Consider the following 17,999-nt stretch of genomic DNA (forward strand, 5'->3'; position numbering starts at 1 on the left):
CATGAAGCTTAACTAATTTTTGTATTATTTTTGTATTCTTTTCCTTTCGTAGAGATGGAGTCTCACTATGTTGATCAGGTTGGTCTCGAATTCCTGAGCTCAAGCGATCAGCCCACCTCGTTCTCCCAAAGTGTTGGAATTATGGGCATGAGCCACCACGCCTGACTGAAAATTACTCTTATAAAGAAGAGAGGCCAGGCATGGTGGCTCATGAGGCGGACAGACCCATCGAGCTTAGGAGTTTAACACCAGCCTGAACAACAGGGCAAAAGCCTGTGTCTACAAAAAATACAAAAATTAACTAGGCATTGGTGGCTTGCATCTGTAGTCCCAGCTACTCGGGAGGCTGAGGCAGGAGGATCACTTGAGCTGGGTAAGTTGAGGCTGCAGTGAGCCTTGATCCTGATGATGCCACTGCACTCCAGCCTGGGCAACACAGCAAGACCTTGCCTCAAAAAAAAAAAAAAAAAAAAAAAAAAAAAAAAAGAGAGAGAGAGAGAGAGAGAGAGAAGACATATTGTACACCCAGAACATAACCGAAGGGATTATATTTTAATATTTAGTAATGTACAGTGGTTTCCTTAGCAGCAATACCAAAATAAAGAGCTCCCTAAAAGATAGAGATTAAAAATTTTAAACATTAAACCATAAGAGAGTAGACAGTATAAATTTGAAATTATGCACCATAATGTAGTTCTAGGTATAACAATGGGGTAGGCCAGGCTCGGTGGCTCATGTCTGCAATCCCCACACTTTGGGAAATGGAGGCAGGTGGATCACTTCAGGTCAGGAGTTTGAGACCAGCCTGACTGACATGGTGAAACCTTGTCTCCATTACAAATACAAAAAATTAGCTGGGTATGTGGCTCTTGCTTGTAATCCCAGCTACTTAGGAGGCTGAAGCAGGAGAATTGCTTGAAACTGGGAGGTGGAGGTTGCAGTGAGCCAAGATTGTGCCACCACACTCCAGTCTAGGTGACAGAGGGAGACTCCATCTCAGAAAAGAAAAAGAATGGGGTAGCCAGCTGAGTGTGGTAGCTCAGGCCTGTAACCTCAACAATTTGGGAGGCAGAGGTGGGAGGAGCACTTGACTCTAGGAGTTTGAAACCAACCTGACCAACATAGTGAAACCCTGTCTCTACAAAAAATAAAAAATTAGCCAGGCTTGCTGGCATGTGCCTGTTGTCTCTGCTACTGGGGAGGCTGAAGCAGGAGGATCATTTGAGCCCAGGGAGTTGATGCGGTACAGTGAGCCATGATCCTACTTCCGGGCAACAGAGCGAGACCCCATTTCAAAAGAAAGAAAGAGAGAAGCTGGGGGAGAGGGGGAAGGAAGAAAGAGAAAGAAAGAAAGGAAAGGAAAGAATAGGGTAGAAAATGTCTTTTAAAAATACTTTATATTTAAATTTTTATTTTTTAGAGACAGAGTCTTGCTCTGTCACCCAGGCTGGAGTTGAGTGGTGCTGTTTTAGCTCACTGCAGCCTCAAGTTCCTGGGTGATCTGCCCACCTCATTCTCCTGCCCCAGCCTCCCAAGTAGCTGGGACTACAGGCATAAGCCATTGTGTCTAGCCTATTCATATTTTTGTTTTAAATTATGCTGAAGATTTACTTAAACTTCAAGCTTCAAAATGTATTAACTGAGTTTTTATTACTGAAAAGTACACTAACCTTCATTTAATAATATAAATTACAGAGTTTGAAATGTAACAGTTTTTCTGATTATGCATTAATACCATTAGAACTTATATGCTGAATATTAACTAACCTATCATATGTACGATTTTCAAACCTTGCTAATATTTTAAAAAACAATTAATTTCTTGTCCATTACAATAATATTGCAAACAAAGAGGTTATATGTTGACAAAATTGCTAACTGAATACTATGGTGCTTGGTAATAATGTCTCATTTGTGTAGTACAAGGTTGATAAGAATAAGGGTATTCTTGGCCACCCATTGCTATTTTCATAAAATGGAATGTAGAAGAGGTTAACAGCAAACAAAAACTGATTCATAATTTTGTCACAGTTATTTTATGTATCCCCTTGGAAAGAAAGGAGTAGAACAGAATAATCTTGATATTTTAAAATGGCAGGGAACACTGAATTTAACTACACTTAAAATATTTCAGTAGGATTTCTTCCTTCCTCCTCCACAGGAATTAACAATATATTTCTCACAGATTTCTGTTAACTACTTCTATTATCTAAATGTCTACCCATATGACTAAGTGAATGATTCATATCACTGAAATATTTCATAGGGTTTTATAATGATATTTCAAGGGAAAACATCATTTTAACTTCCAGCAGAAAATTTTTTGGCAATTATGGTTAATATACAGGAAAGTAGAGTTTCATGAGTGAAATGGTTTAAGAAAAGAGATTTTTAGTGTATTGGAATTCTTTTGACAGCATATGGTGGCTCATACCTGTAATCCCAGCACTTTAAGAGGCCAAGCTGGTGGGGGGAATTACTTGAGTCCAGGAGTTTGAGACCACCCTGGACAACATGGTGAAACCTCATCTCTACAAAAAACACAAAAACTGGCCAGGCATATTGGCTTGAGCCTGTAGTCCCAGCTACTCAGGAGGCTGAGGTGGGAGGATCGCTTGAGCCCTGGAGGTTGAGGCTACAGTGAGCAATGATCATGCCTCTGCACTCCAGCCTAAGCAACAGAGTGAGACCATGTTTCAAAAAATTTATATATACTTTTCCAACTTTAATAAATGTGTATTATGAAATTGTTTTTTTCTGTCATTTTCTTTTTTACAAAAAGATTGGGATCTATTCATTGCCTATGTTGTAAAGAATTGTAAGACATTCTAGAGAGACCTAAACAACTTAAAAGATAAATTATGAATGAGACACTTTATGGATATTTGCAAGGACAACTATCATACAACCAAGAAGGATAGCCCTCAAACACCAAGTCACAAGCACCATGCCCTCTAAGGTCAGACATGTCGGGGGCCAGCTCCATGTGTTGCAACCAGTATAGTTGCTCAGAATTCCACTGCTCAGAGGGGCACTATGCTTGGGGTTTAATACTTTGAAGGCACTTAAAAATATTTTTTTTGTTGAGACAGAGTCTAGCTTTGTTGCCAGACTGGAGTGCAGTGGCGCAACCTTGGCTCACTGCAACATCCGCCTCCTAGGTTCAAGCGATTCTCCTGCCTCAGCCTCCCTAGGAGCTGGGATTACAGGTATGCACTGCCACATCCAGCTAAAACTAGCTGTGTTTGGCCTAAATTCTTTTAATTTTATTTATTTATTTATTTTTGAGATGGAGTCTTGCTCTGTCACCCAGGCTGGAGTGCAGTGGTGCGATCTCGGCTCAATGCAACCTTCCCCCACTGGGTTCAAGTAATTCTCCTGCCTCAGCCTCCTGAGTAGCTGGGACTACACGCATGTGCCTCCATGCTCTGCTAATTTTTTGTATTTTTAGTAGAGGTGGGTTTTCACCATGTTAGCCAGGATGGTCTTGATCTCCTGACCTAGTGATCTGCCCACCTCGGTCTCCCAAAGTGCTGCGATTACAGGCATGAGCCACCGTGCCCAGCTAAATTCTTAATTGTTTCATTTTTGAATTTGTGTCTTGTAAGTTAAGTCCAGTGGGACCATAGAGCATGCACCAGGGACTTGGAGCCCACTTCCATGCTTCCCCCTACACGTTCTCAGTGACTAGCTTCCTGCCCCTTGGTGCCCTGGACACCACCCAGCCTCCCTCTCCCCAACCCTGCTCACTACTACAACCGCTATTGCCTTCTGCCCCAAGCAGCCATTGGATTACATTAGCAGGAGAGTGGAGGGGAGGTTCACTTTTCCCTGTGGTCACCCTCAGCCTCCAGTAGGGATCTGGGTGCAGGTTGGAGAGGGCCCACAAGCAGTCTGTTTTGCAGTATCTTGAGAAAAAGCAAGGAAACAGTCAAATCTGCTTTGGGCTGGAAGCGCCACAGTATGTTCACTAGGTGACTTGGCAGGGCTCTCTAGTCCACCCCAGTCAATAAAGTATCCAGTGCAAGAGATTTCAGTTCCTTGGGGCTGCATCCACCAAAGGCTGAAAAGGCAGGGCCATGAGAAGAGATCTCCTCTCCCAAGTAGGTCTCACAAATTATATAGACAGCAGTGATTGTGCCTCTTAAAATACAAATGAACTAAAAAACCTTTATAAACATCATAACATGGACTGTGGGAAATCTTTCAAGTGTTTTGTTTGTTTTTAGGAGACTATTATCTTATTTCTCTGTTATCAATAGTATTATTATCCTAATTTATCCAGTTCTTTTTATCTTAGATGGCCTTTTTTGTTTGTTTTAAATTATTCCTTTTTAATTTTATTTTTGAGACAGGGTCTCACTCTGTCACTTAGGCTGAATTGCAGTGGTGCACAATCATATCTCACTGCAGTCTCCACCTCCTGGTTTCAAACAGTCCTCCCACCTCAGCCTCCCAAGTAGGTGGGACTACAGATACACACCACCACACCCAGCTAATTTAATTTTCTCGTAGAGACAGAGTCTGTGTTTCTCAGGCTGGTCTCAACTCCTGGCCTTAAGTGTTCCTCCTGCTTTGGCCTCCCAGAGTGCTGGGATTACTGGCATGAGCCACTGTGCCCAGCCTAAATTCCTCCTTTAGAGAAAAAAGTAAAACCAAAAGAAAATCATACTCTGAATATGTAAATTAAGTAATTTGTTTTAATTAGAAGCCTGGGCATGGAAATGGGGTAAAAGGAAGTGAAGTGGTATCCCCCAAGCCTGGCTAGACTGGGGCTCAGGCTGGAAGCAGCCCCCGGCTCATCTCTGTGCACATGCATGCCATTGCAGAGAAGGGTCTTACGGTTCTGAGACATCCTATGATATCAGCTATTGATTAGATTTAGAAGAGTTCGAGGAAGCTGGATCAGTTTTAGGGCTAACCAAGAGAGTTGGTCCAGAATGTACCAAACTTCCTAAGATCATCTTGTAAATCTTCTAGATATGAAAAAGGAGAAACAGAACAGATTCACAGTTCTACTTCAATCCCAAATTTCATCTTGGGTTTGAAAACAGATAAATCTCTGATCACAGAGAGAATAAGATGACATTTACCTTCGTGGCATCACTGTGCTATAGAACTGCCCTATTGCTTGATTTGCATTTTCAATTATATAATTTCTATAGGGCACCATCCAGATATAAATATACCACAGAGCTCAATTCTTGTAATTAGACCCTGTATTGGAAAATATAAAAACCTCAAAGAGAGGGAGATAAAATTTATACACACATTAAGAAAGGTTGTCATGGTAACTGCTTGAAGATATGTATTTTTAAATCTAAGTAAATTTGGCATTCAGAACATTTGCATCTCCCTCAAAGGTTCTGTATCAAGAATATTTTTAAAAAATTGTTTTCAAATTTCTTCTGAATCTACACTTCCTTGAAAGCTTAAAAATTCCTATGAATATAATAGCTGCCTAGACTTAAGCACATATTTTCAGAAGGCCCTATATGAAAAAATGCAACATGAAAGCCTAAAAACGTTACTTTCTACCCCCAGAATCCCTGGGCTTCTCCCTTTAAAATTTTTAATTGTGAGTAGGCTATGTCCATACAATCTCTATAAAGTCTTTTCAAGCTCTAAAAATCAATTAGCTATTAGTTGATGACCTTGCAATATATGCAACAAATTATTAAAGCCAAACACACCTAGTGCTGCAGTATAATTAAGCAACAATTAATACAGACGATGATAATAAATATTCCCTGGTAACTTAGCCAAACTAATTCTTAGCTTTGTTTCTTCTTACTTTGAAAGTTCTCCAGTATTCCTAATCAGCATCAATGTTGAAAGTATTCCTTGATAAGATATCTAGTTTCATCATCTTCCTCATACATTGAAAACAAAGTGAGGGGTCCATGCCTGTAATCCCAGCACTTTGGGAGGCCAAGGTGGGAGGATTGCTTGAATCCAGAAGTTTGAGACCAGTCCAGGAAATAGGGTGAGACGTCGTCTCTACAAAAAAAATTTAAAAGTTAGCCAAGTGTGGAGGTGCATGCCTGTAGTCCGAGCTACTTGAGCCTGGGAGGCAAGAGTGTAGAGTGAACTGAGAAGGTGCCACTGCACTGCAGCCTGGGCAACAGAGTGAGGCTCTGTCAAGAAGAGGAGAGGGGAGGGGAGGGGAGGGGAAGAGAGGGAAGGAGAGAAGGAAATGAAGGGAGGGAAGGAGGGAGATGGGAGGGAGAGCGGGAAGGAAGAAAGGAAAAAGAAAGGGAAAAAAAGGAGAAAGTAAATACAGTGATGGTTTCACTCCCAACAGTTCCTTGTGCTCCTTCCCCAACTGTAGCCTATGATGGAAGTCTCCTGTGACCTTTGTCATGTAGTTATCTCCAGGTTCCTTCCTATGTTCATTTCAGCCACTAACCTAAAGGGTTCTTGAGCTGTGTATTAGTCCGTTTTCACACTGCTGATAGACATACCCAAAGCTGGGCAATTTACAAAAGGAAGAGGTTTAATAGATTTAGTTTCACATGGCTGGGGAAGCCTCACAATCATAGCAGAAGGCAATAGGCACATCACACATAGTGCTGCCACCATGTGTGACAGCAGACAAGAGAAGAGAGCTTGTGCAGGGAAACTCTCATTTTTTAAAAAAACTATCAGATTTCATAGGACTTACTATCAGCTGGGCGCGGTGGCTCACGCCTGTAATCCCAGCACTTTGGGAGGCTGAGGCGGGTGGATCACGAGGTCAAGAGATCGAGACCATTCTGGTCAACATGGTGAAACCCTGTCTCTACTAAAAATACAAAAAATTAGCTGGGCATGGTGGTGCGTGCCTGTAATCCCAGCTACTCAAGAGGCTTGAGGCAGGAGAATTGCCTCAACCCAGGAGGCGGAGGTTGCGGTGAGCCGAGATCGTGCCATTGCACTCCAGCCTGGGTAACAAGAGCGAAACCCCGTCTCAAAAAAAAAAAAAAAAAAAAAAAAAAGAAAAAAGAAAAAAAGAAAAAAAAAAAAAGACTTACTATCACAAGAAGAGCATGGGAAAGACCAACCCCCAAGATTCAATTAACTTCCACCAGGTCCCTCCCACAACATGTGAGAATCCAAGATGAAATTTGGGTGGGGACACAGCCAAACCATGTCATTCCACCCCTGCCCCCTCCCAAATCTAGTGTCCTCATATTTCAGAATCAACAGTCCTCTGAAGTCAACTCATTTCAGCATTAACTCAGAAGTCTACAGTCCAAAGTCTCAACTGAGACAAGGCAAGTCCCATCCACCTATGAGCTTATAAAATCAAAAGCATGTTAGTTACTTCCTAGATATAGTGTGGTACAGGCATTGAGTAAATACAGCCATTCCAAATGGGAGAAGTTGGCCAAAACAAAGGGGCTACAGGCCAGGTGCAAGTCTGAAATCCAGTGGGGCAGTCAAATCTTAAAGCTTCAAAATGATCTCCTTTGACTCCATGTCTCACATCGGGTCATGCTGATGCAAAAGTGGATTCCCATGGCCTTGGGCAACTCTGCCTCTGTGGCTTTGCAGGGTACAGCCTTCCTCTCAGCTGCTTTCATGGTCTGGCATTGAGTGTCTGTGGCTTTTCCAGGTGCATGGTGCAAGCTGTTGGTGGATCTACCATGCTGGTGTCTGGAGAATGGTGGCCCTCTTCTCACAACTCCACTAAGCAGTACTCCAATGAGGACTCTGTGCGGAGGCTCTGATCCCACATTTCCCTCTGCATTGTCCTAGCAGAAGTTCTCCGTGAGTGCCCAGCCCCTGCAGCAAACTTCTTCCTGGACATCCAGGCATTTCCATACATCCTCTGAAATCTAAGCAGAGGTTCCCAAACTCTAATTTTTGATTTATGTGCCCTTGCAGGCTCAACACCATGTGGAAGCTGCCAAGACTTAGAGCTTGTACCCTCTGAAGCCTGACCTCTATGTTGGCCCCTTTTGGCCATGGCTGGGGCCGCTGGGACACAGGGCACCAAGTCCCTAGGCTGTACACAGCACAGGGATCCTGGGCCCAGCCCACAAAACCACTTTTTCCTCCTAGGCCTCTGGGCCTGTGATAGAAGGGGCTACTGTGAAGGTCTCTGACATGCCCTGGAGACATTTTCTCCATTGTCTTGGGGATTAACATTCAGCTCCTCATTACTGATGCAAATTTCTGCAGCTGGCTTTAATTTCTCCCCAGAAAATGGGATTTTCTTTTCTATCACATTGTCAGGCTGCAAATTTTCCAAACTTTCATGCTGTGCTTCCCTTACAAAACTGAAGGCCATTAACAGCACCCAAGTCACCTCTTAAATGCTTTGCTTAGAAACTTCTTTCACCAGATACCCTAAATCATCTCCCTCAAGTTCAAAGTTCCACAATCTCTAGGGCAGGGTCAAATGCCACCAGTCTTTTTGGTAAGACATAGCAAAAGTCATCTTTGCTCCAGTTCCCAACAAGTTCCTCATCTCCATCTGAGACCACCTCAACCGGGATTTCCTCCTCCAGATTATCGTCAGCATTTTGGTCAAAGCCATTCAACAAGTCTGTAGGGAGTTCCAAACTTTCCCACATTTTCCTGTCTTCTGAGCTCTCCAAACTGTTCCAACCTCTGCCTGTTATCCAGTTCCAAAGTCACTTCCACATTTTTGGGTATCTTTTCAGCAGTGCCCCACTCTACTGGTAACAATTTACTGTATTAGTTTGCTTTCACACTGCTGATAAAGACATACTCGAGACTGGGCAATTTACAAAATAAAGAGGTTTATTGGACTTACAGTTCCATTTGGCTGGGAAGGCCTTACAATCGTGGTGGAAGGCAAGGAGGAGTAAGTCACATCTTACATGGATGAAAGCAGACAGAGAGAGCTTCTGCAGGGAAACTCCCATTTTTAAAACCATCAGATCTCAGGAGACCCGTGCATTATCATGAGAACAGCACAGTAAAGACCCGCCCCCATGATTCAGTCATCTCCCATTGGGTCCCTCCCACAACATGTGGGCATTACAGGAGCTACAAAATGAGATTTGGTGGGGACACAGAGCCAAACCATTTCAAGCTGCTTCATAACCCAGGACCCAGAGAGCTCTGGGTGCTAGAGGATTCAAGGTAGCAAAGCTCTGGGACACGAGACTGTGGGGTTCTCCCTCCAGGGGTGAAGCACAGGAAAAGACAGAGAATACAGTAATAATGCCATGTCTGTTTTGTTCACTTCTATATCCCTGGTGTGTAGCATAAGATCTGGCACACATGCTCAATAAGCAACTGTTGTCTGACAAATGGGTCTCCTTCCTTTGGGTAGAAATGGAAAAATCAGAACAGGAATAGGAGTCAGTAGAGCTAGAGGACACACTGGGCTCTGGCGGAAGAGGTGGAGATAAGGGAGAAAATATGGTATTCACGTGGTTCACTTTTAAGGCTATGGTCATTCTTAGACTAGAGAATCTCTGGACCCATACATAGTTTAAGAAATTTGTCTCTATATCATGTTGGGCAAAATGGGTTCTGTTCTACAAGAGACTACTTCTATGAAATTTGAATTTTACAGGAATTGGTTTCATAGATGTTATTGGAAAAAAGAGTACCTTCATCAAATACGTTTGGAACATTCAGAATTTAACCAAGTTAAAATAAGTTTCTTTATAGTAGGACTTTTTGGCACTTCCAATATTAATATATATATTCTAAATATCTGAAAGAATATAGTATGGAGAATCTGAGAATGAATATGATCAAGGAAACTTCTCAGAATATCTTATAGGTTGGTGTTTCATGAGACATTTTTGGGAAATAATGCTCTCACTAACCTCATAAAAAAATCCTTATCTTTAAACATTTCCTGGTTCCTTGATCCTTTAGTGATAAGACATAGAAGAAACAGGATGGGGCCAGGCTTAGTGGCTCATGGGTGTAATCCCAGCCCTTTGGGAGGCCAAGGTGAGTGGATCACCTGAGGTCAGAAGTTCGAGACCAGCCTGACCAACATGGAGAAATCCCGTCTTTACTAAAAATCCAAAAAAAAAAAAAAAAAAAAAACCCTCCCCAAAATAAAAACCTAGCTGGGCAAGGTGGCATGTGCCTGTAGTCCCAGTTACTCGGGAGGCTGAGGCAGAATTACTTGAACCTGGAAGGCAGAGGTTGCAGTGAGCCAAGATTGTGCCATTGCATTCTAGCCTGGTGACAAGAGCAAACCTCCACCTCAAATGGGGGCCAGGTACAGTGGCTCATACTTGTAAACCCAGCACTTTGGGAGGCCTAGGTGGGTGGATCACCTGAGGTCAGGAGTTCAAGACCAGCCTGACCAACATGGAGAAACCCTGTCTTTACTAAAAATACAAAATTAGCCGGGCATGGTGGCACATGCCTGTGGTCCTAGCTATTGGGAGGCTGAGGCAGAAGAATCGCTTGAACCCAGGAGGCAGAGGTTGTAGTGAGCCAAGATTGCACCACTGCACTCCAGCCTGGGCAATAAGAATGAGACTCTGTGTCAAAACAAACAAACAAACAAACAAAAAAGGCTGGATGCAATGGCTCACACCTGTAATATCAGCACTTTGAGAGGCCGAGATGGTGTCGCCCAAGGTAGGGAGTTTAAGACCAGTCTGACCAACATGGAGAAACTGCATCTCTACTACAAGTACAAAATTAGCCAGGCGTGGTGGCACATGCCTGTAATCCCAGCTACTCTGGAGGCTGAGGCAAGAGAATTGCTTGAACCTGGAGGCAGAGTTTGCAGTGAGCTGAGATCACACCACCCAACTCCAGCCTGGGCAACAGAGTGAGACTCTGTCTCCAAAAAAAAGAGAAAAGGAAAGAATGATAAAAATCTGTGCCTACATTCAGAGTGACTAGAATACTAATGTCCTGGTTTTAGGAAAGACTATTGGTTCAGAATACGTTTTTTTTTTTTTTTCTTCCAGGTTGGAGTGCAATGGTGCGATCTTGGCTCACTGTAATCTCCGCCTCCCAGGTCTAAGGAATTCTCCTGCTTCAGCCTCCTGAGTAGCTGGGATTACAGGTGCCCACCGCCATGCCTGGATAATTTTTATAATTTTCTTTTTTTTTTTAGTAGAGCCGGGGTTTTGCCATGTTGGTTAGGCTAGTCTCAAACTCCTGACCTCAGGTGATCCACCCACCTCAGCCTCCCAAAGTGCTGGGATTATAGGCATGAGCCACCACACCCAGCCTCAGAATATGTTAAATGCAAATAATATTTTGTATAATATGTACAAATTACATATGCATAAAAAGTATATCAGTATCTTTTTTTTTTTTTTTTTTTTTTGAGACAGGGTCTTGCTCTGTCAACTAGGCTGGAGTGCAGTGGCACTATGGCACTACCACAGCTCACTGCAGCCTTGACCTCCTGAGCTTAAGCCATTCCCCCACCTCAGCCTCTTGAATAGTTGAGACTATGGGTGGCCACCAGGCCTGACTAAGTTTTTGTGTTGTTTTTTTTTAATAGAGATGAGGTTTTCCCACATTGCCCAGGTTAGTTTGAAACTCCTAAGCTCAAGCGATCTGGCTATACCTTGGCCTTCCAAAGTGTTGGAGTTATAGGCACTGTGCCCAGCCTACATTAGAATCTTAACAGTGGAGGTCAGCATGGTGGCTCACACCTGTAATCCCAGCACTTTGGGAGGCCGAGATGGGCAGATCACTTGAGGTTAGGAGTTGGAGGCCAGCCTGGCCAACATGGTGAAATCCCACCTGTACTAAAAATACAAATATTAGTCAGGTGTGGTGGCACATGCTTGTAATCCCAGCGACTTGGGAGGCTGAGGTGGGAGGATCACTTGAACCTGGAAAGCAGAGGTTGCAGTGAGCTGAGATGGTGCCACTGCATTCCTGGGCGACAGAGAACAAGACTCAGTTTAAAAAAAAAAAAGAATCTTAACAGTGGTTAACTTCCAAGTAATGAGACTATAAGTGACTGAGTTTGTCATTTTTGTGTTTTCTATAATAAACATTATTTCATAATAAAGCAGTAAAGATTTTTACACAAACTATTTTAAGATAAAAGAAACAAATTTTGACATAGGGGTTATAAATAAGATAGAATCTAGTTATATAAAAGAATGGAACTATACATTTGCGGGCCAAATGAGCATCATTTAAGTTTTCAATTTTCCCAAACACATGCACAATATTAATACTGCCTTAAATTTTGTTAACACAAGTCTGAAAGAGCTCTTTAGTTCATAAAAAAATGTTTTGTGGGCTGGGCGCGGTGGCTCAAGCCTGTAATCCCAGCACTTTGGGAGGCCGAGGCGGGTGGATCACGAGGTCGAGAGTTCGAGACCATCCTGGTCGACATGGTGAAACCCCGTCTCTACTAAAAATACAAAAAATTAGCTGGGCATGGTGGCTCATGCCTGTAATCCCAGCTACTCAGGAGGCTGAGGCAGGAGAATTGCCTGAACCCAGGAGGCGGAGGTTGCGGTGAGCCGAGATTGCGCCATTGCACTCCAGCCTGGGTAACAAGAGCAAAACTCCGTCTCAAGAAGAAGAAAAAAAAAAAAATGTTTTGTGGACCAGGTGCGGTGGCTCACATTTGCAATCTCAACACTTCAGGAAGCCCAGATGGGAGGATCACCTGGGCTTGAGCAACACAGGGAGATCCTGTCTCAAAAAAAAAAAAAAAAAAAAAAAAAGAAAAAAAAAAAAAGAAAAAAAATTAGCCAGGTGCAGTGGCTCATGCCTGTAATCCCAACACTTTGGGAGGCCAAGGCAGGTGTATCATGAGATCAGGAGTTTGAGACCAGCCTGGCCAACAGAGTGAAACCTGTCTCTACTAAAAATACAAAAAATTAGCTGGGAATGGTGGCGGGTGCCTGTAATCCCACCTACTTGGGAGGCTGAGGCAGGAGAATCACTTGAACCCAGGAGACGGAGGTTGCACTCCAGCCCATGAGATAGTGCAAGACTCCATCTCAAAAAAAAAAAAAAAAAATCAGCTGGGCATGATGGTGTGCACCTATACTCCCAGCTACTCCAGAGGCTGAGGTAAGAAGATTGCTAGAGCCCAAGAGGCGGAGGCTACAGCAAGCTGTGATCATGCCACTGCACTCTAGCCTGGGCAACAAAGTAAGAGTCTGCCTCAAAAAAAGAAAAAAAGTTATGCGCTTATGTTTTTAACAATACACTTCTGAACTATCAAAAAGAATATAAATCAAAATCAGTGAAATAGTTTTTAAAACCCCAAAAGCTACAAAACTTGAATTACTTACTTCAATTTCTATTAAAAAGCCATTTGGTAGTTAAGTTTAACTTCAGTCCTGCTAGAATCATTCTAGAAGCCAACAGTGACACTGAAGTGGCCAAAATTTGAGTCACTTGATAAATACAAAGAACACAGATTTTTATCATTCTTACTGTGAAGAAAAACAGTGAATAATTTGTTTTATATATTAAGTTTAATTAAAAAATTATCTAGAGAATGATTTTAATCCTTTGTTAGTCACATAACTATGGATAAAACACACCAATTTAGCTGATTCCTCTATGCTCTCTTTCCTTGATTCCAATCATTATTAATTATTCTACAGTGCCTCATTTATTGGCAATTATGCCAACTGGCTGACTTTGGCTCAACTGCCCTATTTTTGCCTTCATCATTGTTTATCAGATCTCACTTGCATTAAAGTTCCACCTCTTTCATCTCATCTGATCTGACACTTGGTTTACATATCAACTGCCTACTCTAACTTTCTACTGCCAGTTTCCAACTCATTCAAGGTACTTGGGTAAGAAAGGAAGATGTACAATAAACACAAAACCACAGAATATAAGTGGGAAGGGATAGAGTTAATTTTTTTTTTCTGATAGAGTCAGATTTAAGAATAAATTTCACTTAAGGTTTTAGAATTTGTTATTCCATAAATTTTCAAAAAAAAATAAAGGCTGCATCCAATTAGATTCTATGTTAACTGGTCATGAATAGGTCTAAAATGCTAGATATTTGCCAATAAATGATATAAAATAACTCAATAACTTAGAGGAGTTTTTTTTTTAAGAGATAGGGTCTCACTTTATCACTCAGGTTTGGCTGAGTGCAGTGGTGTGATCACAGCTCACTGAAGTCTCCAACTCCTGGGCTCCAGTGATCCTCCTGCCTCAGCCTACCAGAGTACATTATTCAAAGTAAAATTACAAATGAAATTCAGCCATGTTAAAATTAATCCTAGCACTTTGGGAGGCCGAGGAAGGCAGATCACCTGAGGTCAGGAGTTTGAGACCAGCCTGGCCAACATGGTGAAACCCTCTCTCTACTGAAAATACAAAATTAACCGGGAGTGGTGGTGCATGCCTGTAATTCCAAGTACTCAGGAGGCTGAGGTAGGAGAATCACCTGAACCTAGGAGGTGGAGGTTGCAGTGAGCCAAGATCGCACCATTGCACTCCAGTCTGGGAAACAAGAGCAAAACTCTGTCTCAAAACAAAAAAGAAAAAAAGAATCCTTCATAAATTGTGTAGCCAAAAAAGCTGGACTAATATACAATGCTATCAATAAAATATTAGATATATAAGCGCTCAAGTGTAATTTTGAAAGATACATAAAAAATTCTTGTAATAGCCTCATAGCCTCCCCCGCGCTTTTTTTTTTTTTTTTTTTTTTTTTTTTTTTTGAGACAAGGTTTTGCTCTGTTGCCCAGTCTGGAGTGCAGTGATATGATCATGAATCACTGCAGCCTTGACCCCTCCTGGGCTCAAGCGATCCTCCCACCTCAGCCTCCAGAATAGCTGGGACTACATGTGTGCCACCATACTCAGTAATTTTTTTCTGGTTTTGTGGAGATGGGGTCTCCCCATGCTGCCCAAGCCGGTCTTGAACTCCTGGGCTCAAGCAATCCACTGTCGGGCCTTCCAAAGTGCTGGGATTATAGACATGAGCCACTGTGCCCTGCCCTAATATTTTGTTACTTACCAGTGAGACTAAACACTTTTCTGAGTTTGTTAGCCATGCTATCCTATAAAAGCTGTTTGTTCATGTCTTGTCTTTTTTTTTTTTTTGAGACCGAGTCTCACTCAGCCCAGGGGGAAGTGCAGTAGTGCAATCTTGGCTCACTGCAACCTCCACCTCTGGGTTCAGGTGATTCTCCTGCCCCAGCCTCCCAAGTAGCTGGGATTACAGGCACACCACCATGCCAGGATAATTTTTGTGTTTTTAGTAGAGACAGTTTCACCAAGTTGTCCAAGCTGGTCTCAAACTCCTGGGCTTAAGCAATCCACATGCCTTGGCCTCCCAAAGTGCTTGGATTACAGGTGTGAGCCACTGCACCCAGACATTCATTCCTTCATTATTTATTGAGATGGCATCTCCTTTATTCTGTCAACCAGGCTGGAGTGCGGTGGCATAATCTTGGCTCACTGCAACCTTCACCTCCCAGGTTCAAGTGATTCTCAAGTCTTAGCCTCCCAAGTAGCTGGGATTATAGCCATGTGCCACCATGCCCAGCTAATTTTTCTATTTTTAGTAGAGACGGGTTTTTTTTTTTTTTTTTGAGATGGAGTCTTGCTGTCGCCCAGACTGGAGTGCAATGGCGCAGTCTCAGCTCACTTCAACCTCCGCCTCCCAGGTTCAAGTGATTCTCCTGCCTCAGCCTTCCGAGTAGCCAGCATTACAGGTACCCGCCACCACACCCAGCTAATTTTTGTAGCTAAAAAGTAGAGACAGGGTTGACCATGTTGGCCAGGCTGGTCTCAAACTCCTGACCTCGTGATCTGCCCACCTCAGTCTCTCAAAGTACTGGGGTTACAGGCGTGAGCCACCAGGTCTGGCCTTAGATGGGGTTTCATCATGTTGGCCAGGCCAATCTCAAACTCCTGACCTCAAATGATCCACCCCCCTCAGCCTCCCAAGTGCTGAGATTAAAGAAATGAGCCACCGCACCCAGCTTCATTTGTCTATTATCTATTTTTCTTAGCAACTTGTATGAGCTCTTTATATTTAATATGGCAATTAGCTCTCTCTGTCATATGTTTTGCAAATAGTTTTACCCATCTTTGTTTTCTTTCTTTTTTTTCCTCCTTTGGTTGTGGTTTTGATTTTTGGTTAGTCCTCTCTTTTTTCTTTTTTTTTTTTGAGATGGAGTGTTGCTCTGTAGCCCAGGATGGAGTACAGTGGCATGATCTAGGCTCACAGTAACCTCCGCCTCCTGGGTCCCAGTTCAAGCAATTTTCCTACCTCAGCCTCCCAAGTAGCTTGGATTACAGGCATGAGCCACCATGCCCAGCTAATTTTTGTATTTTTTAGTAGAGATGGGGGTTTCACCATGTTGGCCAGTCTGGTCATGAACTCCTGACCTTGTGGTGTGCCCACCTTGGCCTCCCAAAATTTTGGGATTACAGGCGTGAGCCACCACACCCAACCTCCTCTCTTCTTTCTTAATGACACGTTCATTACATTTAGTATATGACTTAATAATAAATACCAAATTTAGAAATTCTATCATGAGAGTTAAGGAATTCTAATTTTCACAAATGAGAATTAGTGGAGTAATGTGGTGTTGCTAGAGTTTCTGGCAATATGGAGGGATAAGCTTCAATAACAGTTTGTTACTTAGAAGAGGTGTTATAAAACACATGCAGAAACAAAACCATTAAAACTGTGTGTAAGCCATGAGGTAAAAACATAGCAAATGCAAGGTACATTACCCAGTGAATTATTCAAACCTAATAAAATGATTTAAACACAAACTAACAGCCAGAGTATAAAAATATTAATCCAAGAAATAGCCGGGCGCAGTGGCTCAAGCCTGTAATCCCAGCACTTTGGGAGGCCGAGGCGGGTGGATCACAAGGTCAAGAGATCGAGACCATCCTGGTCAACATGGTGAAACCCCGTCTCTACTAAAAATACAAAAAATTAGCTGGGCATGCTGGCACGTGCCTGTAATCCCAGCTACTTGGGAGGCTGAGGCAGGAGAATTGCCTGAACCTAGGAGGCGGAGGTTGCGGTGAGCCGAGATTGCACCATTGCACTCCAGCCTGGGTAACAAGAGCGAAACTCCACCTCAAAAAAAAAAAAGAAATAACACTGTAGTAAGTCCTTTTTATTTCAAAGTGATTTAATGCAAGTACAAAAATGACTTAGGATTACGTTTCTTTTTTTTTTTTTTTTTGAGATGGAGTTTTGTTCTTGTTGCCCAGGATAGAGTGCAGTGGCGCGATCTGAGCTCACTGCAACCTCCACCTCCCAGGTTCAAGCGATTCTCCTGCCTCAGTCTCCTGAGTAGCTGGGATTACAGGTACGCGCCACCATGCCCAGCTAATTTTTTCTATTTTTAGTAGAGACGAGGTTTCATCATGTTGGCCATGCTGGTCTTGAACTCATGACCTCAGGTGATCCACTCACCTTGGCCTGACAAAGTGCAAGGATTACAGGCGTGAGTCACTACGCCAGGCCTATGTTTCTAATTTAAGCATATTCAACAAACATGATTCCCCAACTTCTGCAAAATAATTTCTTTCTTCAAGAATATTCATTTTAGAGCTCATACTAAGGAAAAGAATGCAAAAATAATGGCACAGAAAGTGATAAAACAAAAACAAAAAATAGAAAGCTAAAGTTTCCCATTAAAATCATCAATATACTGTGCAGTAAGTATAAATGTGTATAATGAATTAAGAAAATATATTTAAAAATCCAAATTTACAAAATGAAGTACAAATAGGTGTTTATATTACAAAGTGATAACTTGGTTTATTCAACACAGATTTTTTAAATGGTTGTTTACCTTAATAAATTTAACAATGATTGTAAATGTATAAAATTTTAGTATCTCTTTGAGACAGTGATCCAAGCTTCTTCCCTTGATGATGTTACCAGTTCATACTTTGTTTCAATTACTTGGCCCTCCACAGAAAGTAGGTGCAGTCTCTTCACCAATACACTAAGCAATACTGTGGTCACCATATACGCAAACCTAGCCAGGAAGAAAGTCAACTAGTTACTAAAGATTAAAAATTATACTTTTATCACATAGATTGCCCATTCTCATTAACAGTTA

General features: G+C 42.3%; 1 protein-coding gene across 6 annotated transcripts in view; it reads right to left on the reverse strand.

The window, feature by feature from the left end:
- CYP20A1 (cytochrome P450 family 20 subfamily A member 1) overlaps positions 1 to 17,999 on the reverse strand; it is an 85,689-nt gene that overhangs the window by 12,934 nt on the left and 54,756 nt on the right. For 4 of the 6 annotated variants that reach the window (XM_074399221.1, XM_003925634.4, XM_039470129.2 and 1 more), the window contains one exon: positions 8,734 to 17,915. In XM_074399221.1, the coding sequence (XP_074255322.1) occupies positions 17,765 to 17,915 (151 nt within the window). In that variant the 3' untranslated portion in view covers positions 8,734 to 17,764. Of the gene's footprint in view, positions 1 to 8,733; positions 17,916 to 17,999 lie in introns of those variants that run through there. The other 2 variants (XR_012517641.1, XM_074399220.1) reach the window with 1 other exon arrangement.

This window comes from Saimiri boliviensis, chromosome 5 (assembly GCF_048565385.1).
Source record: "Saimiri boliviensis isolate mSaiBol1 chromosome 5, mSaiBol1.pri, whole genome shotgun sequence".
Taxonomy (NCBI): Eukaryota; Metazoa; Chordata; class Mammalia; order Primates; family Cebidae; genus Saimiri; species Saimiri boliviensis.